The sequence below is a fragment of the Oratosquilla oratoria genome, chromosome 43, assembly GCF_046742065.1.
Source record: "Oratosquilla oratoria isolate Oo_2021 chromosome 43, ASM4674206v1, whole genome shotgun sequence".
NCBI lineage: Eukaryota > Metazoa > Arthropoda > Malacostraca > Stomatopoda > Squillidae > Oratosquilla > Oratosquilla oratoria.
This window is the reverse complement of record NC_134819.1, coordinates 15,410,033-15,432,158: the sequence shown is the minus strand read 5'-3', so window position 1 is coordinate 15,432,158 and position 22,126 is coordinate 15,410,033. Positions and strand designations below refer to the sequence as shown.

Genomic DNA, 22,126 nt, shown 5'->3' with positions numbered 1-22,126 from the left:
GCTTTGTAGTGTAATAATGTCGACTTTATCACACCACCATCCACAATTTGCAAGGCTTCATTTGTAGTTGATGAATTAGTAACTTCTGGCATTTCTTGAACATCTGAGTTGGGTTCACTATATGTGGCTTTACTTTCTGTTGGTCTGGACTGCTCGGCCTCGTTATCTAAGATAAAAATGTTACCTTTCTTATCTGTCTCTTGGGATTCTTTGATTCCTGTCACTGGTCTTAAGTCTGGATTACCTGTGATTTCACTAAGATCCCTAAATCAGCAGGACATATGACCATGTTCTCTTTTCTCATAGTCACAAATCCTATCAATAAATCTCCTGGAAAAACAGATTCTTCTACAGCTATCACTGGAATCTGCAAATGTTCATTTGTATGTAAGATGACTTCTAGATCAACCTTAACTAATGTTTTTAACTGATTTCCAGTTACTCCTTGCAGTGAGTAATAGATTGGTTCCAAGATTTTCACTCCTGGTTTCAACTGGTTTAAAACTACTAGTTATAACATTAACTACAGATCCTGTATCAATAAATATTTGAATAGGTTTATTGAACACTTTACCGGCAATGAGAGGTCCTACAGAAGTCCTTCCAATTGTAATAGTCATTTTATAACTATCTTTGATGTTGGAGTTTTCACCTTTCTATCACTCTTATCCTTAACACAATACTGTCTATTTGTATATATATGGGGATTTTTGTAATATTGGTTTATTCTGTGTCTGGGGGTTTTCCTCTTGTTTCATGGTGCATACGAAAATTTCTACATTTATGTGATCTATGCCCTATCTTTAGATGATACAGAAAGGACGGTTTCCACAAATATATTCATTATGACCCTCATATTTGCAATTTCTACAAATAGTTCCATAATAACAGTCTTGTGCTTTATGCCCCCAATTATCACAAGTGTAACATACAATTCTAGTATCCTTTGATGTGCTTCTAACTATGTCCAAATTCTCTTTTCTTATACTCACTTCTAGAGTTCCTAGTTTCTGTTGTCCCACTGTCATCACATAGGGATTTAGGATTATGGTCTCACTGTGCCCTTGAAGAAGATAATCTACCCTAAATTCATAGTTGACTTGAGATCTTTATACAGCTTTTCTGACGTTAAGTCATCAGTTTTTTGTTAACCCCTTCCATACGGTGCCGCACACGTAGGCGTCATGAGGAGCAAGTGGATTCGCGACGCTGCCATATCGCCGTCTTGATTATATTTATTGTAGTCGCCCCTGTGTTTTTACATTCTCTCTAATCTGCTCTTAATCCCATTCTCTGTGGTTTTCAAAATTCACGGGTGAAAGAGAGAATGATCGATATAAGCCGTGACTATATTTTATGATACGAGTATTATTACGACACGTCGTACGGCTGGCATTGGCTGCTGCCCGCGAGATTTAAGTCCCGTAGTGAAGTGGTTAAGCCAAATGTGATTAATTTTATTATCTGAGAAACTTTCATTTTGTCAGTAGATCTGTTATCCAATCTGAATCTTTCAAGATAGAATTTATGTCTTTTGACCATCTATCTAATCTTGCTAAGTATTTTGTGTCTGATTCACTTGTTCTAACTTCTTTGATCATTCTAACCAAAGACCTGATAGGATCCTGATCACACTTTGACATAAAATGTTTAATGCAGAGTTTTTTATAATCTTCATATATGTTGATATCTTCCATTTGCTGAAAGTTTATGATAAACCTAGCTGTACTTCTCTTAGGATCTACATTCTCTTTTAAAATTTATATTTTTCTTTTTTCATCTGTTATATTTTTGCTTACAATTAAGGTATCTATCATGTTAAGAAACTTATTAACTCCTAATATGTTTTCATTACCGGTGAATTTTGGGAATGTTTATATTTATGAACCTCATGGATAAGTAATGTGTTATTTGTGTAATTCATACCTTCAGTAAGTTGATTTGACTTGACTGCCTTCACGTAGTATTCCTTACGTACGTCAACCTCGTCGTTCCTCATCAATTATTATTCACTGCTGCTTTGTAGTTGATCGCCTTGAAGTTTGCCTTGTTCCACTCGTAGTATGAATACTCCTTGTCCCTCGCCCTTGAAATTAACATACACTTGGTTGTAGTTGTACACTGCGTGGTTTTGTTTGCGTGCACTGTTTTCAAAGTCAATTGGTGTACCTGTTCACTTTTAACTCGTCTTGTTTAATCACTTCGGAGGAGGTTCATCCCTCGTGCCACCACTGTTATTTCTGTTGCTACCAACACTCAGTTCCCTTCTGTGATATAGTGATTCTTCATTCACTTATAACTTTCTTCACTTTCTTTTTATAATTTTAGTATTGTAGGTTGTTCATCAGTAGGCCCCATGCCTCTTTCGTAACATATGCTTTTAGTCAAGTTCCATTACTCAGTAACGAAGGTGAATTAAATTGAACTTAAACTTTTCTTCATTTTCTTCATGAATTCTGGTACAACGTATGGTCTTAGGTACACCAGAGGATTCCCACCTGGGATCCTCTTACACCCACCAAGCCAAGTCTGCTTCAACGTCACTATTTAATTCATCCAGTAACTTTGAACATTACAAATAAGTGCCACCCTTTAAGGGTGTGTCTTTACCTCCGTGTACCAGTAATTTCTCTCCTCCTACACCCTTCTCTCCAATCAGAAAGGCTGTTATACTGTATCAAGCAATACTGCTTACACAAGCACTCTTGTCATGAAACGAAGTGGCATAGTGTTAACATTTCGCAACATTAGCACCTCTATCAATACCCTAGCTTGTATTTGCAAACACTGGACGGTGAGCGAGAATATGCAACTCTGCAACTTCTTAGCGGCCATTGTTTCAAAACATCCAAGTCGTAAAATGAATTTCTCGCCACCTACCCCTCTATCTACCTACTTGTCTATCTCAATCTACCAGCTTCTTACAACAACCACCAGACACCAGCCTCCAGAAGCATATCCATAATGATATCACTCACTGCTCCATCAACAAACAGAAGGACAACACATTGCTGCATGCCAGACCTCCTGATATCCATCCCTCCGAATCCTCTCACCCCCGTAAGGACAGAGTCCACCTGGCCAGACTGTGATGTGGCCACCATCCAGCCCTTCTAAGCTACCAGAAGAGGCTGGATGACCGCATTGCAGATAACTGTCCAGGATGCAACACTTCACCCCATACTATACAACACATTATGAAAGACTGCATTGTACATAATCACGCACACCAACACAGTATACACTCTATAGGTGATTTATGGGAAAAACCCATTCCAGCCAAAGCATTCCTCAGGGAGGCAGGACCCCTTGACCAGACAGTTTAGGGGACAACAACTACAACTTGGTATTTCTTTCACTTCCATTTCTCATTTATATTTCACTATATTCCATGGCTCTTTCAGTTTTGACTGGTATTCTTTCTCTTTCCCCCTTTTCATCTTGCTTGTTTTCACCACTTGCCTCCTTTTCTTTTCTTCTTTTTCTATTTAAGGGCAATTATTCAAAAAAATCTGGTACATGAACGAATTTTAGGAAAACATTTAAAAAGAATCTCTATGATGTTGGCAACACTCCTACAAAGTCATAGAGCTGTATTTCGTTTCTATTTTTTTATACAGAATAAAATAGATAAAATATTGGCAACCTCTGGCAACCCCATTGCGTAAACATTCTGTTTATTGAAATAGCGTCAATTTTTTCTATAGCTATTTCGTTTTTTGCTACGGAATTGTGTTTATAGAGGTATTTGGCTATAAAGAAGCATTTGTTGTTCCTCTTCTTGGGGAACCCTACACCCATATTCATAAGTCTGCCCTCGAAAGAAGAGACAAGAAACGAGAGGGGGAGAAAAAAGTGAAAAGTAAAAGTGGTAAAGTGACCAAAAGCAGGGACTATGGGGCTGGGGCCTTTTAAAAATGTCGCGCAAAATTTAAATGCCTTCTCATGTACATTTAATGTTTTTGTTCTTTTTGTTGTAATATCTTCGGTTGTTCTTGAAGGATTTTTGTCATTTTTGTTTCATTTGAAAGATAACATAAAAGATTTTATTTTATTAAAAAAAAATTTATCTATGAAACCTGAATTTTGCAGCACCTTTGAAATGTTCAGAAAAGAAAATTCACAAAAAATCAGAGGTATGAGTTTGGTCAAATGTACAGTATAACTTATATTCCCCAGAATCTAAGCTTTCATTATATACCAAGCTTATATGGAAGGATTTCCATATGATTAATTACAGCTTCACTATATCTTCACTATATCTTCACTACACTTTATATATACATGTGAGGAACACAATACCCTGGGGAATTATAGACAAATTTAAATGGTAATTATACCTAAGTTCATTAAAGAGATTTAAAAAGTTTTAGGACATGCTCCCTTATAAAGCAACCTGACAGTCCCTTAACCTCCACTCTCAATTTCCCTTCAGATATTGATCAAATATTCTATTGCTCTCTCCTCTGAACACATTCACTTTCAGAATTCTTCCAATCATCCCTTTGGGCATCACTGCATAATCTATCAAAGCTGTCTTTAAGTACCCTCCCACCAACCATGCTGGCACACATATCTTTATCTTCTTTAGCAGTGTGTTTGCTATCATTAGTTCTCTTTCATAATTTTTTTTCCAACATCTCTCCAATATCATTCCACCATATAGGTAAATTAATACAGACGCTCCTCAACTTACGTTTTAGTTACGTTCCGAACGGCCGAACGTAAGTTGAAAATTAACGTAAGTTGTTACTGTACTATACATCGGTAAATTCTATTACCGTATCTTATAAAACACCCCTAAATCATTAATTAAACACATAACATTGTAAAATAATAACATTAATTTCAAATAGATTAAATTCAAGCAACATAAATTGAGATGGTGGAGGAGGAGGCAAGGCATGTTCAGTTTGTCGTCTGCGCAATGTAAACAATGGATGCAGCGTCGTGCGCAAGTATCGTTTGAACTATGGAGAGCGCGGTAAACTAAAAAATTCACTCAAAAAAAAAAATTTAAATTTTTTTTTTTACCGTCAGTTCAAACGTAAAATCGAAAAAACGTAAAACAAATGAACGTAAGTAGAGGAGCGTCTGTATATCTTACATATTGTAGGCCCTTTCCCCATATAATGGAGATGATCCAGATGAATCAATGCGCCTGCTTCACACAAACTTGTTTATTTTACAGGAAGGATATCTGTACAAACAGTATTAACATATAATAACATTCTATGCTTGTGCAGGAACCAATAAGATTTGCCAAATTACATGAAGAATATGGAGCAAGAAGACCTAATGGTATCCTAATGTGGGGACCTCCAGGTTGTGGCAAAACTCTGCTGGCAAAGGCTGTGGCTAATGAAGCTGGAATCAATCTCTTACCTGTGATGGGACCTGAACTTCTCAATATGGTAGGACATGTTCATTTCAATTTTGTCTTTAATTCTCAGAGCACCATGACTGATAGAATGCATTAGTGTTGTTTTTAAAGGATTACAACTTGCTTCATTACTTTTTGTCATTTCTGATGGATATGTTTTGACATTGATGTATAAAAAGTAATGACTATCAATGAATTGTGAAGCTACTGAAATTAGTCATCATCTAACATCAAAAGTCTATTATTGCAGTTATAGAAGGTCTGTTAATAAGGAAGAGAGAGTGCAAAAGACAGGATTGAATGGAGTGATTGCAAATGGATGAAGAAATGATGCAGCCTTAAGGGATGTTCTTGTCTGCTCCATGAGTGATGAGATGTACTTGGGGAGAGGGTGGCATTAACTTGAAGCAAGTCTAAAAGGAGAATGGTTAGAGAAATTGGGGAGTTGTAAGTATTCAGGTTCACATGTAGCAGGGATTTCAGGTGTGGAGGTGGAGGTCAATTATAGAGTAGGGGAAACAAGTAAATGTCTTGGCAGAATGAAAAGTCTCATGAGAAATAGTAATTTGGGGATTAATACAAAGAAAAGGCTGTATGGATGGGTGATTGTGAGCAGAGACTTGGAATTTAAGAGAGGTAGAAAGGCCCTTCATCCTTTCAAGAACTAAGGTGAGAGGGAAACAATGGGTGGTGGAAGGGAGTAGGTGCATGCCTTGGCTGTCTACTTACCCTATAAGGGTACAGATGGATAGAGTGAGAAATGAGTTGAGGCAGATTTGGGGTGGAGAGCTGGCAGGTAGGGTTGATCAAAGAATACTGGGATAGCTTGAGCATATGGAAATGCCAAGTGAAGAAAGGCTAGCAAAAAGAGTGTGGAAGGCAGAGGTGAATGGAGTGAACTTTAGGGGATGAAGAAGAATAGTTTGGATGGATGGGGGATGAAAGATACTTTGAGTGGAGGGAAGGGAGGAGGCAAAAGAAAGGTGCGAGTGACTGAGTGGAGACTTTCTGAATGGATGATAAAGTGATGAGGCCCAAAGGGTTTTCTTTTTGTCTGTTTTGTAAATTCATGAATGGCTGAGAGGGGAGGGTTGCCATGTAATTAAGTGGTGGGGTTAAACTACTTTTGGTCATTGGAACCTGCTGTGGGGCTATATCTTACTGCAGTGCCTGTGATCCAAACAGTGAGCAGGGAACAGGGATGGCCCTTCATCCACAATGAGCTAAGATGAGGGGGACAACAAGTGGGTGTTGGATGGCTAAGGAATGGGTGCATGCCTTGACTGACCACCCCCCTTATAAGGGGGAAAGGGCCTTTTGACATTGTGTGTAAAATATTGAGCCAAAGTAGTCAACTAGAAAGTGAATGATTATGGATCAACACCATCACCTTCATTTTCTTTGCATATTCCACTGCCACAATCAAAACCTTCCAAACCTCACATTCAACAAACTCCAGAAGAACTTCACCCATCTTCCCTTTACTGACTTTACTTCATGCAACATCTGCCTCTGTGCACCTTTTACCATTTCCTCTCTACCAGACTCACCCCATCACTCTCTTCACTTCCTGCCACATATTTTTATTATAAAAATTCTGTCAAACCAGTAATTATCTATATATTAAGGACCTTTTCCTTATCCATTTAACTTTCACCATTCCACTCCCATCCACCACCCTCATGGATGAAGGGTCATCCCTGTATTTCACCCACTGTGCTGGATCAGAAGGAATGTAGCAAGACAGAGTACATCCACAAGGCCACGTCATCTAATTGGCACACCCCCCCCCCCTCTGTCCCCTCATGCTGAAAATAGAGAAGACTGGGAGAAATCCCTTGGGACTGCATCAAAATATCTTTCATACATAATCATTCCCTACCTCCCCACACACCCCACCCCCTCCCTTCCTTGCATCATAGTATCACCTATACATAGCCATTCTCCACTTGCCCCTGTCTCCTGTCTTCTTCTTTTGATCAACACCCCTTTCATTCCATCCATCCATTTTATCCTCAGTCATCCCCTTAAGTTCACTCCATCCACCTCTGCTTTGCATGCCTCTTTTACTAATCTTACTTTTCTCATTCTTTTCATGTGTCCAATTTCTCATTCTTTTCATGTGTCCAAGCCATCCCAAAATTCTTTCATTCACCCTATCTGTTATCTCCATTTCAACCGTAGCTCTTCTCTTCATTTCTCACTATCCAGTTTAGTAATCCCTACCATACTTCTCAGATATTTCATCTCAAACACATTTAAAGTTTTCCTCTCTGCATTTCTTACATTCCAAGTCTCAGGCCCATACAGTGCCATTGCCACAATCACCCCTTTGCATCCATTTGCAAATAATTATTTCTCCACTTTCTAGTCCCCCAAGGCATTTACTCACTTCTCTCAGTCTACAGTTTAACCACCACCTCCACTCTGTTTCCTACCATATGCAACCCCAAATACCTTAAGCTATCCACTTCCTCAAGCCTCTCTCCTTTAACCCCTTCCATACGGTGCCGCATACGTAGGCGGCATGAGGAGGAAGTGGATATGCGAGGCTGCCATATCGGCATCTTGATTATATTTATTGTAGTTGCCCCTGCATAATGACATACTCTCTAAACTGTCTTCATCACATTTTCTATGGTTATCAAAATTCACGGGTGAAAGAGAGAATAACAGTAAGTACGATTACAAGTTATTTGGAAATTCGTTAACAAAAGTGGATAGTGAAAAAGATCTCTGCGTAATTATCAGTAACGACCTCAAATCATCCAAGCAGTGTATTTCTGGGACTGATTGCGCGATCTTTTGATTTCAAAAGTCCATCACTCATTAACAAGCTATATAAATCGTTAGTTCGTCCACATTTGGAATATGCTGTTTCCATATGGTCACCGAATCTCATTAAAGACATTGACAGACTGGAAAAAGTACAACGGCGAGCCACAAAACTGATTCCAAATATCAAAAATAAATCATACAAAAATCGACTAAAACATATGAATCTGTTTTCCTTAAAAAAGCATAGACTCAGAGGTGACTTGATACAGGTCTTTAAGATTTTAAAAGGAATTGACAACATCAAAAGTGACAAAATTTTCAACCTGAATGAGAATGCGACAAGAAACAATGGTTTCAAACTGTCTGGAAATAGATTTAATTTGGAAATGGGTAGAAACAACTTTGCCAACCGTGTAGTTAATGAATGGAATAAACTTCCTGCAGAGGCAGTGCAATGTAGTTCAGTTCAAAGCTTTAAGAATCAATTAGATAAACACCTAAGGAAGATGCTGTAATGACTATCATTTATTTTATATTTGTTTTGTTGTCATTTGTCTGTTTATTATTATTTGCATGATTCTCATTTATTATTAGTTATATGTCAATTTATTGTAATTTACTATTTACCTGTTTCTTAATGAACTATATGCATTTATTTGTGTATTTTATTTATTTTTTACATTATTATAGTTTTTATTTATTCATTTATCATTATTTTTTTCACGCACCTGACCTAAATATAGACCAAAAGGTCTCCTGTTGGCATGCTCCGCTTTTGTAATCCTTTGTAATCCTTTATGATAACTAGAGAATAAGGAGATATAGTTGAAGTTGGAATCTTACATAAATTTGAAGTTAAGTATGATAATTGGAGAGTATGAGTTAGGACCCCACAAGCATTGCTCCTTTCCTGTATATTATAATTAGATAAGTACACACATGCATATGTATATGTTTATTTATTTATTATTATTATTATTATTTATTTTATTTTATTTTTATTTTTCAGTACCAGGGTGAAAGTGAAAGAGCAGTGCGTGAAGTTTTCCACAAAGCAGCCAGTGTTGCTCCATGTGTCATTTTCTTTGATGAATTTGATTCTTTGTGTCCAGTCAGAACTAAAGGAGCAGAGGTGGGTTCAAGGTTTGACATTTACAAATGTATGCAGTACTATATAATTCTATCTGTTGTGTGTACCAAAGATTTTCTTGTTAAATGGGAGGTAGCAAGTCAAGACATGCATCCCACCACCCATCCCACTCCCAACTGTTCCCTATTTGTATTGCTCTCATCACAGCTCCTTCTGTATGAAATATCATCTTTAGCCCCTGTCCAACCCAGGTCAGAAGTAATGCATATCTACAGAGGACCCCCACCACTTCATTTACATGGCAGCTGTCTTTACTTGTCCCTGTATGCATAAATAGAGAAGCTTAATGTAAAAAGAGCCCTTGAAACTCCAAGGAGGTTCCAGAAAATAAGTGATGAACCTTTTTCTGGATTTGGCAAGTACGAGAGAGAAAAATTAAGTCGAATCATAGACATAGAAAAAGAGATGAGTTCATGGGATAAAGAAATCATAGATCTAAAGAAAGAGATTGTAAATCTAAGAAAGGAATACCTCGAAGTAAACAAAGAGTTGTGTGATTAAAAAAAATGGTGAAATGAATAATGAGCTAAGTGAATTAAAAAAATAACTAATTGAGATAAAATATGAAAATAAAAGGATGAAAAACAAAGATACCACCAATAGTGAGACTTTAAAAAAGGTAAATGACAAAATACAGGCAAAGTCTGAAAAAAAAAATTGAAAATAATTTAGGAGAAGAGAATTTGCTAAAGATTAAAAAAGAAGGAAAAGAAAACCAAGAAACTAACAAGATAGCTTTTAAAGAAATAGTACAACAACAAATGCAGGAGAATGCAAGACAATTATTCAAGTAATGAAAAAGCAAATTGTGTTAGAGATACAGTCAATAAAAAAAGTGTATTGTATATGGACTACTTGAGAGAAAAATAAGAGAAAGAAATAGCAAGAACAATTCTAAAAGAGGTACAAGACAGAAATCAAGAAATAGAAAAGGAAATAGATGAAGTGTATAGGATGGGACAGTACACTAAATAAAGAAATCAACCTCTAAAGATAAAATTAAGGTCGCAAATAATAGCAGAAGACACATTAGCAAAATCAGGAAAGTCAGCAAAAATATATGGATAAAAAGAGAAATGAATGTTGTAGGAGAGAGAAGACACTTAAGAAGTGAAGCTAAATAAAAAAATGTGAAAGAACAGAGATCAAAAAACAAGTTCTACTGGAGAGTGTTAGACATGAGGCTGAGAAAATGGTATATTCAGGTAAGGGAAATGAAAGGAACAGGAAATGAGATGGAGAAGGAAAAAAATTAAAAGTGGCTTATACAAACATAGATTGACCTCAGGACTAAATAAACTAAAGGATTACCTGTCAGAAGAAAAAACAGACACACAAATTACAAACCAATTTCCCTTATTAGCACTGTAACCAAAATTTGTGAAAAAGTTATTAAGAACAGATGGATAAAACATCTGGAAGAATATATACTAAACCCGAGACAATTTGGATTTAGACAGGGAAGATCGTGTGCCACAAATATGATTTGTTTCTACTCAAGTCTAATAGATATAATACAAGAAAGGGACAGATGGGCTGATTGTGCTTTCCTAGACTTATGAAAAGCCTTCAACAAAGTACCACATAAAAAATTAAGAAAACTGGAACCATTCATGAGTTTAAAAGCAAACTAGACACTGCGAGATACAATGGCGGGACACCACAAGCATAGCTCCCCTTCCCGCAAAATACAACTAGGTAAATACACACACTGAAAATTCTTGGTGTAACATGCAATACATCCATGTCATTTCAAACACATCACAAACATAAAAGATAAATACACACCTAGACTCAATGCACGTAAATCAATCACTGGAACACCATTTGGACAAAACAAACTAATACTGCAAACTAATACTATGATAGAGGAAAACTCTGTTCATAGAGAAATTATGACACTTTTATACTATGACTGTCCCTCCGTTATGCTGTCCCCCAACCCCTTGTTTGCTGTCCTGTACCATCTCTCTCATTTTCTGTGGTGGGGAAAAAGAATACTGCCACCAAGTATTTCCACTTGGATCGTAAGAGGCGAGAAGAAAGGGACGGGGATTGGGACTAGGCATCTTTCTCCTTGTAGCCCCACAGGGGACATTCCTAAAAGAAAAAGTATAGGCATGAAGGATTAAAAAAAAAGAAAAAAAAAAAAAGTATGTATGATACATATACCTTTCAGTATCATACATGTTCAGCTGTAACACTCGACCTTGTACCGTACCGGTATCAATAAGGTTTATTTTCTCTATATTTATTGTTTCCTTTCAAGAAATTTGCCTAAACTTCTTTTATAAATTTTTTTTTTTTTTTTTATTTTGTATTTGCAAAACTATATATGTAAAAAAAAATCTTCCATTATATATATTTTTTTATTATTAGGTTTGTATATCCTTTACAAAGGTTATATTTCAACCTTTGTTATAAAGTACAGTATTTTTGTTTTTTAAAAGGAACATATCACTTATTTGCAAAGGTATATATTATGCCAAATGTCTTACATTATAGAATCTTTTTTTTTACTGAATTTTTTTCAATATCCTTTCAAAAATTTTGTCTCTACTTATAAAGTATTAATGAAGAGGTCAAACATAGGAAAGCCACACTATAACATATATATTTATTCTTAGATATAAACCAGTTATAATGATATAAGCCTACCCAAGATTGGAGCGTATGTGTGTTGTATAGGCTTTATAGAATATGTAGGCTATAATCAGTTAATTACATGAAGAGGAGTCGGTGGTGCCAAAAATAGAGGAGTTGGAGGTTTTGTGTTCCGACTCCACAGCCCTGAGACACACCTCAACACCCTTCAGACCATACAAAAGAAAGCATTAAAAACAATTACAGGCTGCACATATGCAACACCCACATACATCCACTATGAAACAAAACTCCTCAAAGTCAAAGATCACCTTGACATGAGAGGCACTCAAACACTTGCTGAAGCCTCCACAAACACAGCACACCCACTACACTACATAGCAGAACACCCACACACACCAAGAAATATAATAAAACACCCAAATATCTATATTGCACACAAATACTCTCTTCTCTTCTTACAAAACCACCAAATACTAGCCTCCAGAAACACGTTCATAATCACATCACTTGCTAATCCATTAACACACTAAAAGACAACACACATTGCTGTATCCCAGACCCCCTGATATCCATCCCACGAAAGGACAGAGTCCATCTGGCCAGACTGCGATGCGGCCACCACCCAGCCCTTCTAAGCTACCAGAATAGACTGGATGACTGCATTGTGGACAAATGCCCAGGATGAAACACTTCACCCCATACTATTCAACACATAATGGAAGACTGCATCATACACAATCACACACACAAACAACACAACATACACTCCAGAAAGGATTTGTGGGAAAACCCTGTTTCGGCCGTGGCATTCCTTGGGGAGACAGGACTGCTCGGACAGACAGTATAGGGAACAACAACAATAACAACCGGGAAGGAGTGAAAGGGTCATGTATGGTGGGATTGAAAAATATGAGTTTTCTCCCTTCTTATTCTTAGTTTGTGGGTAACAGCTGATTAGAAGGGAGTGGGGTTTCCACTGTTCTCAATGGATTCATCCAAAGGAGTGAGTCACACCCCTTTTAGAAGGTTGTTTTTGTTGTTGTTGTTGTTGTCATTCCCTAGACTGTCTGTCTGAGCAGTCCTGTCTCCCCAAGGAATGCCACAGCCAAAACTGGGTTTTCCCACAAATCCTTTATAGAGTGTATGTTGTGTTGTTTGCGTGCATGATTGTGTATAATGCAGTCTTCCATTATGTGTTGTATGGTATGGGGTGAAGTGTTGCATCCTGGGCAGCTGTTCACAATGCAGTCATCCAGCCTCTTCTGGTAGCTTAGAAGTGCTGGGTGGTGGCCGCACCGCAGTCTGGCCAGGTGGACTCTGTCCTTTCGTGGGAGAGAGGATTCAGAAGGGTGGATATCAGGGATCTGGCATGCAGCAGTGTGTTTTCTCTCAGTGTGTTAATGGAGCGGTGAGTGATATGATTATGAATGTGTTTCTGGAGGCTGGTATTTGGTGGTTGTGGAGGAAGAGAAGAGACTATCTGTGTGTGATACAGGTCTTTGGGTGTTGTTTTAATGTTTCTTGGTGTGTGTGTGTGTTCTGCTATGTAGTGTAGCAGGTGTGATGTGTTTGTGGTAGCTGCAGCAAGTGTTTGTGTGCCTCTCATGTCGAGGTGGTCCTCGACTTTGAGGACTTTTGTTTCATGGTGTAAATGGTCTGTAGGTGTTGTATTTGTGCAGCCTGTAATTGTTTTTAGGGTTTTGTTTTGTATGATTTGAAGGGTGTTGTGGTGTGTCTCACTGAGATTAGGAGCCCATGCAGGACTCGCATAATTCATCACTGAGCGTATGCATTGTTTGTTATTTTGTTGTATTAGTTTCTTTTTTTTTTTGTCCAAATGTTGTTCCAGCGATTGACTTAAGTGCGTTAAGTCTAGGTGTGCATTTGTTTTTTATGTTTGTGATGTGTTGTTTGAAAGACATGGATGTATTGTATGTTACACCAAGAATTTTCGGTGTGTTTGTGTGTGGTATTAGAGTGTTGTTGATGTAGAGATGAGGTATGTATTTGTGTTCTTTTGTCCAGTTGGTGAGAAGTGTTGCTGTAGATTTGGTTTGAGCTATTTTGAGTCTGTGATGAACCATGTGTTGAGTGTATCAAGGTATGGCTGGATTATTTCTGCAGCTTTGTCTGTGTTACAATGTGTGCATGTGATTGTTATGTTGTCTGCGTAGGAAGAGATTTGTATTTCTGAGGTGTCTGGTGTGGGTAAGTCATGCATGTATAGATTAAAGAGTGTGGGGGATAGAACAGAGCCCTATGGTACTCCATTCTTAATGTTTCTGATGTGCGATGATTGGCCATTATATGACACTTAAGCATTCCTACCTGATAATTGGCCAACCAACTTATGGTGTTATTGTGCATGTCTGTGTTATATATTTTATTTGTTAGGTTGTGGCGGGGGATAGCATCAAAAGCTTTGCTAATGTCTAATGTTATAAGAAGTGTTCTGTGGTGGGGCCTATCTGAATTGATGCCATCTAAAATTCTTTGTGTGAGGTTTATCAGGAGAGTGTTTGTGGAGTGTAGTGGCCTAAAACCATGTTGTGAGTCAGCAAGGGGAATATGTGGTGTGACAAGTGTAAGTATTAGGCATTCAATGACTTTAGAGGGGGTGCAGAGAAGTGTGATTGGGTGGTGCGATGTTGGTATTGTTGGGTCTTTGTTCGGTTTTGGAATGGTGATTATTTTACCATGCTTCCAGATGTCGGGTATAGTGTTGTGTGAATAGCTGTAGTTTGCAATGTTTGTGAGTGCGTGTATACCTTGTGGTCCAATGTGTTTTAGGTGGATGTTACTTATGTTACCAGGGCCACAGACAGATGAGTGCTTGAGATTATGTATTATGTGTTTTGTCTGACTGTCTATGAAGGGTGTATAGTCTGAGTACAGCTCACATATGAGTTCCTGCTATGTCAGGGTGGACAATAGGTCTTATTAAGGAGACTAACAATACTCCGCACTATGGATACAAGCCATGTTCAGTATATTTAGATAATGGTTGTACATCATAAATGCTAATTCTTTTATCCTATACTTTTCATCACAGTCCTGTCTAAATGCCAAATGTATATCTTCAGTTCCCCTCATATAACCATATGACATATAATTTCTTAATCTTGTGTATTCTTCTGTGCAGCTGTTATTTACTGGTTGCTTTTGCAGAGTGGTAGTAAGACAACCATTGTCAACACCCTGTTGACAGAAATGAATGGCTTCCAGGACCGCAAGGATGTTTATGTCATCGGTGCCACTAATCGTCCAGATATACTTGACCCAGCTATCACAAGGCCAGGACGATTTGACACACTGCTTTATGTTGGTTTACCTGACTATGATGCAAGAATAGCAGTATTAAGTGCTAGAACTAAGGTTAGCATTGAGTATATGTGTAATCTATTTTATACAGGTATGACTATTAATAACCTTTACCTTTGAAAATCCATGTGAACAAGTTGTATAGACATGGTAAAGGAAACATGGACTGGAGGTGAAGCTTTTATTCCTGGCGTTTCGTCTAACGACTTTCTCAAAGGAATGAGCATACTAAATACATACAGAGTTTATAAACACGCCATATGGCTCAAGGGGGTGTGCGAGCGTATAGCGCTATGTTCTGATTGGCCCACTGAGACAGACAATTACGAAGCGCTATATTCGCTGAAGATTTGGCCCAGGTGAAGCTCCCAGCCTTATTGTTGATATTCGGACGAGTGGTGATGTACGCAGCTTCTATAGATTTTCTGGTCAAAGGTATGGATAAAAAGACCAGAAAATCTATAGAAGCTGCGTACATCCAGTTTGATCTTAAATTCTTGTATAGTTTTTACACTCGCTGTTTCTTCATTCAGTTTGTTCCAGATATCTATCACTGTGTGTGTATGTACCTAGTTGTTTTATACGGGAAGGGAGCTATGTTCGTTCTGACCTGTCTTTGTATATTTCAGCATCAAGTTTTTTCTTAAAATCTTGAATTGTGTTTCCACACACTGTTTCTTTATCTAGATTATTCCAATTATCCAGCTCTCTGTGTGGGAAGCTATTTTTATCAGGTTTCTTCCATAGTTATCCTTTTTTAGTTTCTTTTCATGTCCTCTTGTTTTCCATTGTCACTTTTTAGTAAATCCTTCCTATCAAGGATTTCCATTCCTTTTATGATTCTATAGTCAGTAGATCACCTCTTTCTCTTCTCTGCACCAGTGTTGGTAGTTCCAATTTCGATAATCTTTGTTCGTATGTTAATTTGGAAAGAGCTGGTGCCAACTTTGTCATTGCTCTCTGTATTCTTTCTATTTTCTTTATATTCTTTTTAGTACTGAGTGTCCATAGTGTTGCTGCGTATTCCAGTTTTGGTCTTTGTGACTAATATTTTTTTATCATTTCTTCATCCAAATAGTCAAATGCCACTTTCATTGACCTTAATAGGTTGAAGGTTTCTCTGACTATTTTGTTGATATGTTTGTCCGGTGTCATGTCTTTGCTGATTATTACTCCATGGTCTCTTTTCAAGTTCACTTTTTTTATTTCTTCTTCACTAATTTTATAATTTCTTGATATTCTGTTTTTACTTTTTCCAAACTCCATTATACTACATTTCTTGATATTGAAGTTCACATCCCAGTTTTGAGTCCATTTCCAGATTTTGTCCAGGTCTGATTGTGATAATTCACAATCCTCCTCTGTACTTACTTACTTTAGTATTTTTGTGTCATCTGCGAAGAAATTCATACAACACTCCATTCCTTCATCCATGTCATTTATATATATGGCAAACATGATTGGAGCCAGCACTAACCCTTGCAGGACACCACTTATCATTTCTTCCCATTTCAAGTATTTGTCTCTAATTACTACCTTCATTTTTCTCCCAGTCAGGAAGTCTTCCATCCATTCCAATAATTTACCTCCAATGCCACCTATTGATTCTATTTTTCTTATTAGTTTCTTGTGTTGTACCTTATCAAATGCTTTTTGTAGGTCTAGGTAGGCACAGTCTGTCCATCCATCCCTCTCATGTATTATTTCTATTAGTATTGAATAGAAGCAGATCAGATTTGTTGTACACGATCTTCCTTGTCTAAATCCAAATTTATTTGGATTCAGTATAGTTTTTTCTTCCAGATGTTTAACCCATCTACTTTTGATCGCCTTTTCACATATTTTAGCTAATGTGTTTGTTAGGGAGAACGGTCTGTAGTTGGTTGGATTTTCCTTGTTTCCTCCGTTATATATTGGTAAAATATTTGCATTTTTCCATTCTTGTGGTACCTTTCCTTCTTTTAGCAAGCATTTTATTATATTGTATATTTTATCCGTTAACTCCTGTATGCATTCTTTCAGTATCCAATTTGCAATTCCATCCGGACCATGCGATTTTCTGACATCCAGCTTTTTTATTTGGTCACTGATTTCCTTCTGTGTTACAGTTATTTCTTTCATTGGGGACGATTTCTCTCTATTTGCTCACAGTTAGGTGATTTCTCAATTGTGAATACTGATTTGAAATTAGTGTTTATAATTTCTCCCATTTCTTGTTCTGTATATTCATAACTTCCCTGGCAGAGCTTTTCTATTTCTTGTTTGTTTTTGAGGTGCTCAGATGAGAGGGAGGGTGGGAGGGGTGTGGAGTGTATTTAGGGATGAAATGGGTGGGAGTGTTTTTATGCCTTTCCCTTTTTGGCTACCTCCCTTGGAAGGGGGAAAAAGCCTTGGTATATGTATGTATGTTTTTTAGTTTACCATTCACATATCTGTATATGTGTGTCTGAATAAATATGTATATATATATATATATATGTATATATATATATATATATATATATATATAAATATATGTGTGTATGTATATTGATATTGATATGATTATTAGTGGAGGATTAAATTTTAACTGAAAATACTTATACAAGTATATTTGAAGAAATCTTTTATTTGTCAATATTTACTTTTTCAAATCTTTTTAACAGAATGGAACATGCCCCAAGCTCTCCAGTGATGTAAAATTGCCAGAAATAGCAAGAATGTGTGATAATTTCTCTGGTGCTGATTGTGATCAATTAGTTTATTTAGCTAGCAAAGAAGCAATCAGAGAGGTAATCACAGCTAATGATCTGCAGAATACAAGTTCACAAGAGGCAGAGAAACTTCAATCTCATTTTCATCTTGTGTCTAAAAAACATTTTTTGACTGCTTTAAAGAGGATCAAGCCTTCAGTTTCAATAGAGGTATTTTTTCCAGTTCTTTTCCCCTTTCCCATCACTCTCTACATATAGTTTTATTTATTTACTATTTACTAATAATTTACCGTATTTTTCGGACCATAAGGCGCACCCGTAATTTGCTATTCCCCATCCTTACATAAGGCGCACCTGGTCTCGTCATCGGATAATCATGCATATGTAAGTGCATTCAGAACTGAACATTTTCGTTGTTGAATGAGAAAAATCGGTTGGGATTTAGCAAAATTACAAAAATAAGTGATATATTTTTTTATTTTGGGCAGTGAAATCAGACCACCTCCATGGACGGTCTGCCCTGCCAATACCCCTAAAAAACAACATAAACACGTTACAGGAATTGTGGGGAATAAAACCAACATTAGCAGTTTTGTTCCCGGAATTCTCTATTCACTTAAAAACACAAGATTTATTACAAATGACGGTAAATTTTTTGTTTCGACCATGGGCGCAATATAGCAATAGAAAATTAATTTTTAATTTTGTAAATTATAATGTATCAACATAATATGCAATTTTGTGAGAGGAAATAAAAAAACAAAAAAGATACTAAAACAGATTTCATAAGTAACGAAGTCGTGTCGGACGAATGGTACGCCATTTTTGTTATGATAGATGCCAACGTCGAAGAAATGAAAAGATGATAAATTCGTCTAACCTAACCTGTGTTTAATAAATCATTACCAGCAAATTAAATGTCGTCCGGCTCGTCCTCGTTGTCGTCATCGTGAGAGACATTGGCGGGCTTTTCAACCACTCAGCTTGCGGGGTATACAAAGTTCTTGCAGCTTGAAGGAATGCATGTATCTCCGCTCCATAACATTCCTTCAAGGAAATGTACCTGGCGAGGTACTGTCAGAAGTACCGAGGCCGTCAATTGACAGACGACAAGATGGCTTCCTGATCCTATGCTACCGACTTCGTTCATTAGCATATTTGCTTGTAGCAAGATATTTTTTTATTTTCATTTCCGCCCACAAAATTGCATATTACGTTGATACATTTTAATTTACAAAATTAATGATTAATTTTCTATTGCTATATTACGCCCATGGTCGAAACTAAAAAAATACCCAAATGACTATAGTCGGAGTGGAGCAAGACTAGAATGCAAAATGGCTGTCTGTGTTGTGGACCATATCATGTAGCCATGATAGCGTGAATGAATGCAGTGGCATGGACTTGAAAACTGTCGAAGTTTTCGTAATTTTCTTGTCAAGATACATGCATCTTGGTTATAACTTGGTTGTAACTTTTTCTAGGCCTATCATGCACTGTCGCCGTCAGCAGGCTAGCTACGAAACGTGTCAAAATAGTACATCACTGTCTGAGGCATTTTTTTGCTCTGAAGCTACACATAAGGTGCACCACCTGATTTTGGCCGATTTTAAGAATTTTGCCCTCGCCTTATGGTCCGAAAAATACAGTATGTATGTATATCTGGGGATTGGAGATGGTTAAAGAAAATGGAGAAAAGTAGGAGATAAACCAGTTGTTTGCTGATGACACTGCGCTTTTGGTAGGATCAGAGGAGGAATTAAGGAAGTTAGTAACGGAGTTTGGGAAGGTGTGCAAAAGTAGGAAGTTGAAGATGAATGTGGGTAAAAGTAGGGTGATGAGATGTACAAGTGGAGAATGTGGCAGCAAATTGGAAGTGAGTATTAAGGGAAAGAGACTGGAGGAAGTGGACAGCTTTAGATACTTTGGTGTGAATATGGCAGGAAAGGGAAAATGGAGGTGGAGGTAAAATGTAGATTGAGAGAAGCAAGTAAATGCCTTGAGAACCCATACAGCATCAGTATCATACATCATATGCCGCAAATTAAAAAATTTGCCAAAAATAGACATCACGTTTAGGGTCAAATCTTTGGTAATGACCAAGTAGCCCTATTCATTCACTATAAAAAGCACCCAAATTTTTTTTATTTATTGTTAAAACTGGCAACACTGGCAGCAATTTTTCTGGTAACTTGGTGTATAAAATCCGCCTTTAGGACATAATTTAGGCAATTTTGGTGTACAAAATTAAGAATGAGGAGGTGAAGTTGTACTTCGACAGTTAGACAGGTGCTATTAAGTACATATTCAGACATATAGAATTGGCAATTTTGCACTGCTAATTTTTGTAATTAATGCATAATACAAAATGTGGCCGGGCAATAATGGTGTGATGGATGCTTGCTAAAACATTTACCAAAATAATAATAAACATCACAATCACCTATCCTCCATGAAATTATATTAAAAAAAAAAAAAAAATACTGAAAAATCAATTTACCACATAACAAGGTGATAAATATATGCCCAAAAAAAATCTACTAAAACTATTTTTAAACATGTTTTCTGTAAGTGTCAGACTATTATGGGCAACTGTACATTGACTTGAATTATCAAAAATGTCAAATTCCTTCACTCTCTGAAATTCTAATGAAGCTTTCTTGAAAAAATATGACCTCGTTCAACCCATGTGAGGACAGAAAGTCTATAGATGTTCTACCAAACTTTTGCACACATATAACGACAAAATCAACCCAGTTTCTCCACTTCTAGGCAAAGGCGAGTCAAAATAAGCAAGATTTGTTGGTTTTACATAATTTTGAGTTGATTTAAGCAAAAAAAAAAAAAAAAAAAAAAATTGGCTCCGCCCGGCGATGTATGGTTTAAAAAGTGTAATGAGAAATTGACATTTGGGAATGGATGTAAAGAGGAGATTAAATGAAGGAGTGATTTTGCTGACAGGTATGGGGCAACATGGAACAGAAAAGAGGAAAAAAGGAGTTTGAATGTGTTTGAGATGAGGTGCCTGAGAAGTATGATAGTGGTTAGTTGGCTGGATAGAGTGAGAAATGAGGAAGTGAGGAGGAGAGTGGGGTTAGAAAGGGAGTTGGGAGATAGGGTTGATGAAAGAGTATTGGGATGGTTTGGACTGGAAAGAATGAGTGATGAAAGACTAGTAAAAGAGGTGTGGAAGGAGTGAACATGAGGGTCAACCAAGGATAAGATGGATAGGGTAAGAAGGGGTATTGGGAAAGAGGGGAATTTCTGTTGATGATGGAAGAGAGAAGCCAGAAAGTTGTTGTTGTTCCCTAGACTGTCCGAGCAGTCCCGTCTCCTCAAGGAATGCCACAGCCAAAATGGGGTTTTCACACAAATCCTTTGTCGAGTGTATGTTGTGTTGTTTGCATGCATGATTGTGTATAATGCAGTCTTCCATGATGTGTTGAATAGAATGGGGTGAAGTGTTACATCCTGGGCATTTGTCCACAATGCGGTCATCCAGTCTCTTCTGGTAGCTTATAAGGGCTGGGTGGTGGCCACATTGCAGTCTGGCCAGGTGGACTCAGTCCTTTCATGGAAGAGAGGATTCAGAGGGATATATCAGGGGGTCTGGCATGTAGCAATGTGTTGTCTTTTCGTGTGTCAATGGAGCAGTGAGTGATGTGATGATGAATATGTATCTGGGGGCTGGTATTTGGTGGTTTTGGGGGAAGAGAAGAAAGTATTTGTGTGTGATATAGATATTTGGGTGTTTTTTTATGTTTCTTGGTGTGTATGGGTGTTCTGCTATGTAGTGTTGCAGGTGTGCTGTGTTTGTGGAGGCTGCAGCAGGTGTTTGTGTGCCTCTCATATCAATGTGATCTTTGACTTTGAGGACTTTTGTTTCATACAAATCTTTTCCTACACAGACAACATAACAATCACATGTACACATTGTAACACAAAGCCATATAAATAATACAGCCATACCTTGATGCACTCATCACATGGTTCATTACAGACTCAAAATAGCCCCAGCCAAATCTACAGCAACACTTCTCACCAACACTTCTAACTTACAGGCTGCACATATACAACACCTACAGACCATCTACATTATGAAACAAAAATCCTCAAAGTCAAAGATCACCTTGACATGAGAGGCACTAAGACACTTGCTGCAGCCTCCTTAAACACCCCACACCCACTACACTA

General features: G+C 37.4%; 1 protein-coding gene across 5 annotated transcripts in view; it reads left to right on the top strand.

Annotated features, from left to right (window-relative positions):
* The window catches only part of LOC143022121 (nuclear valosin-containing protein-like), a 170,363-nt gene that overhangs the window by 130,844 nt on the left and 17,393 nt on the right, over window positions 1–22,126 (top strand). For all 5 annotated transcript variants that reach the window (XM_076180131.1, XM_076180130.1, XM_076180134.1 and 2 more), the window contains 4 exons: window positions 5,247–5,414; window positions 9,171–9,293; window positions 15,087–15,293; window positions 17,885–18,142. In XM_076180131.1, the coding sequence (XP_076036246.1) occupies window positions 5,247–5,414; window positions 9,171–9,293; window positions 15,087–15,293; window positions 17,885–18,142 (756 nt within the window). The remainder of the gene's footprint in view (window positions 1–5,246; window positions 5,415–9,170; window positions 9,294–15,086; window positions 15,294–17,884; window positions 18,143–22,126) is intronic.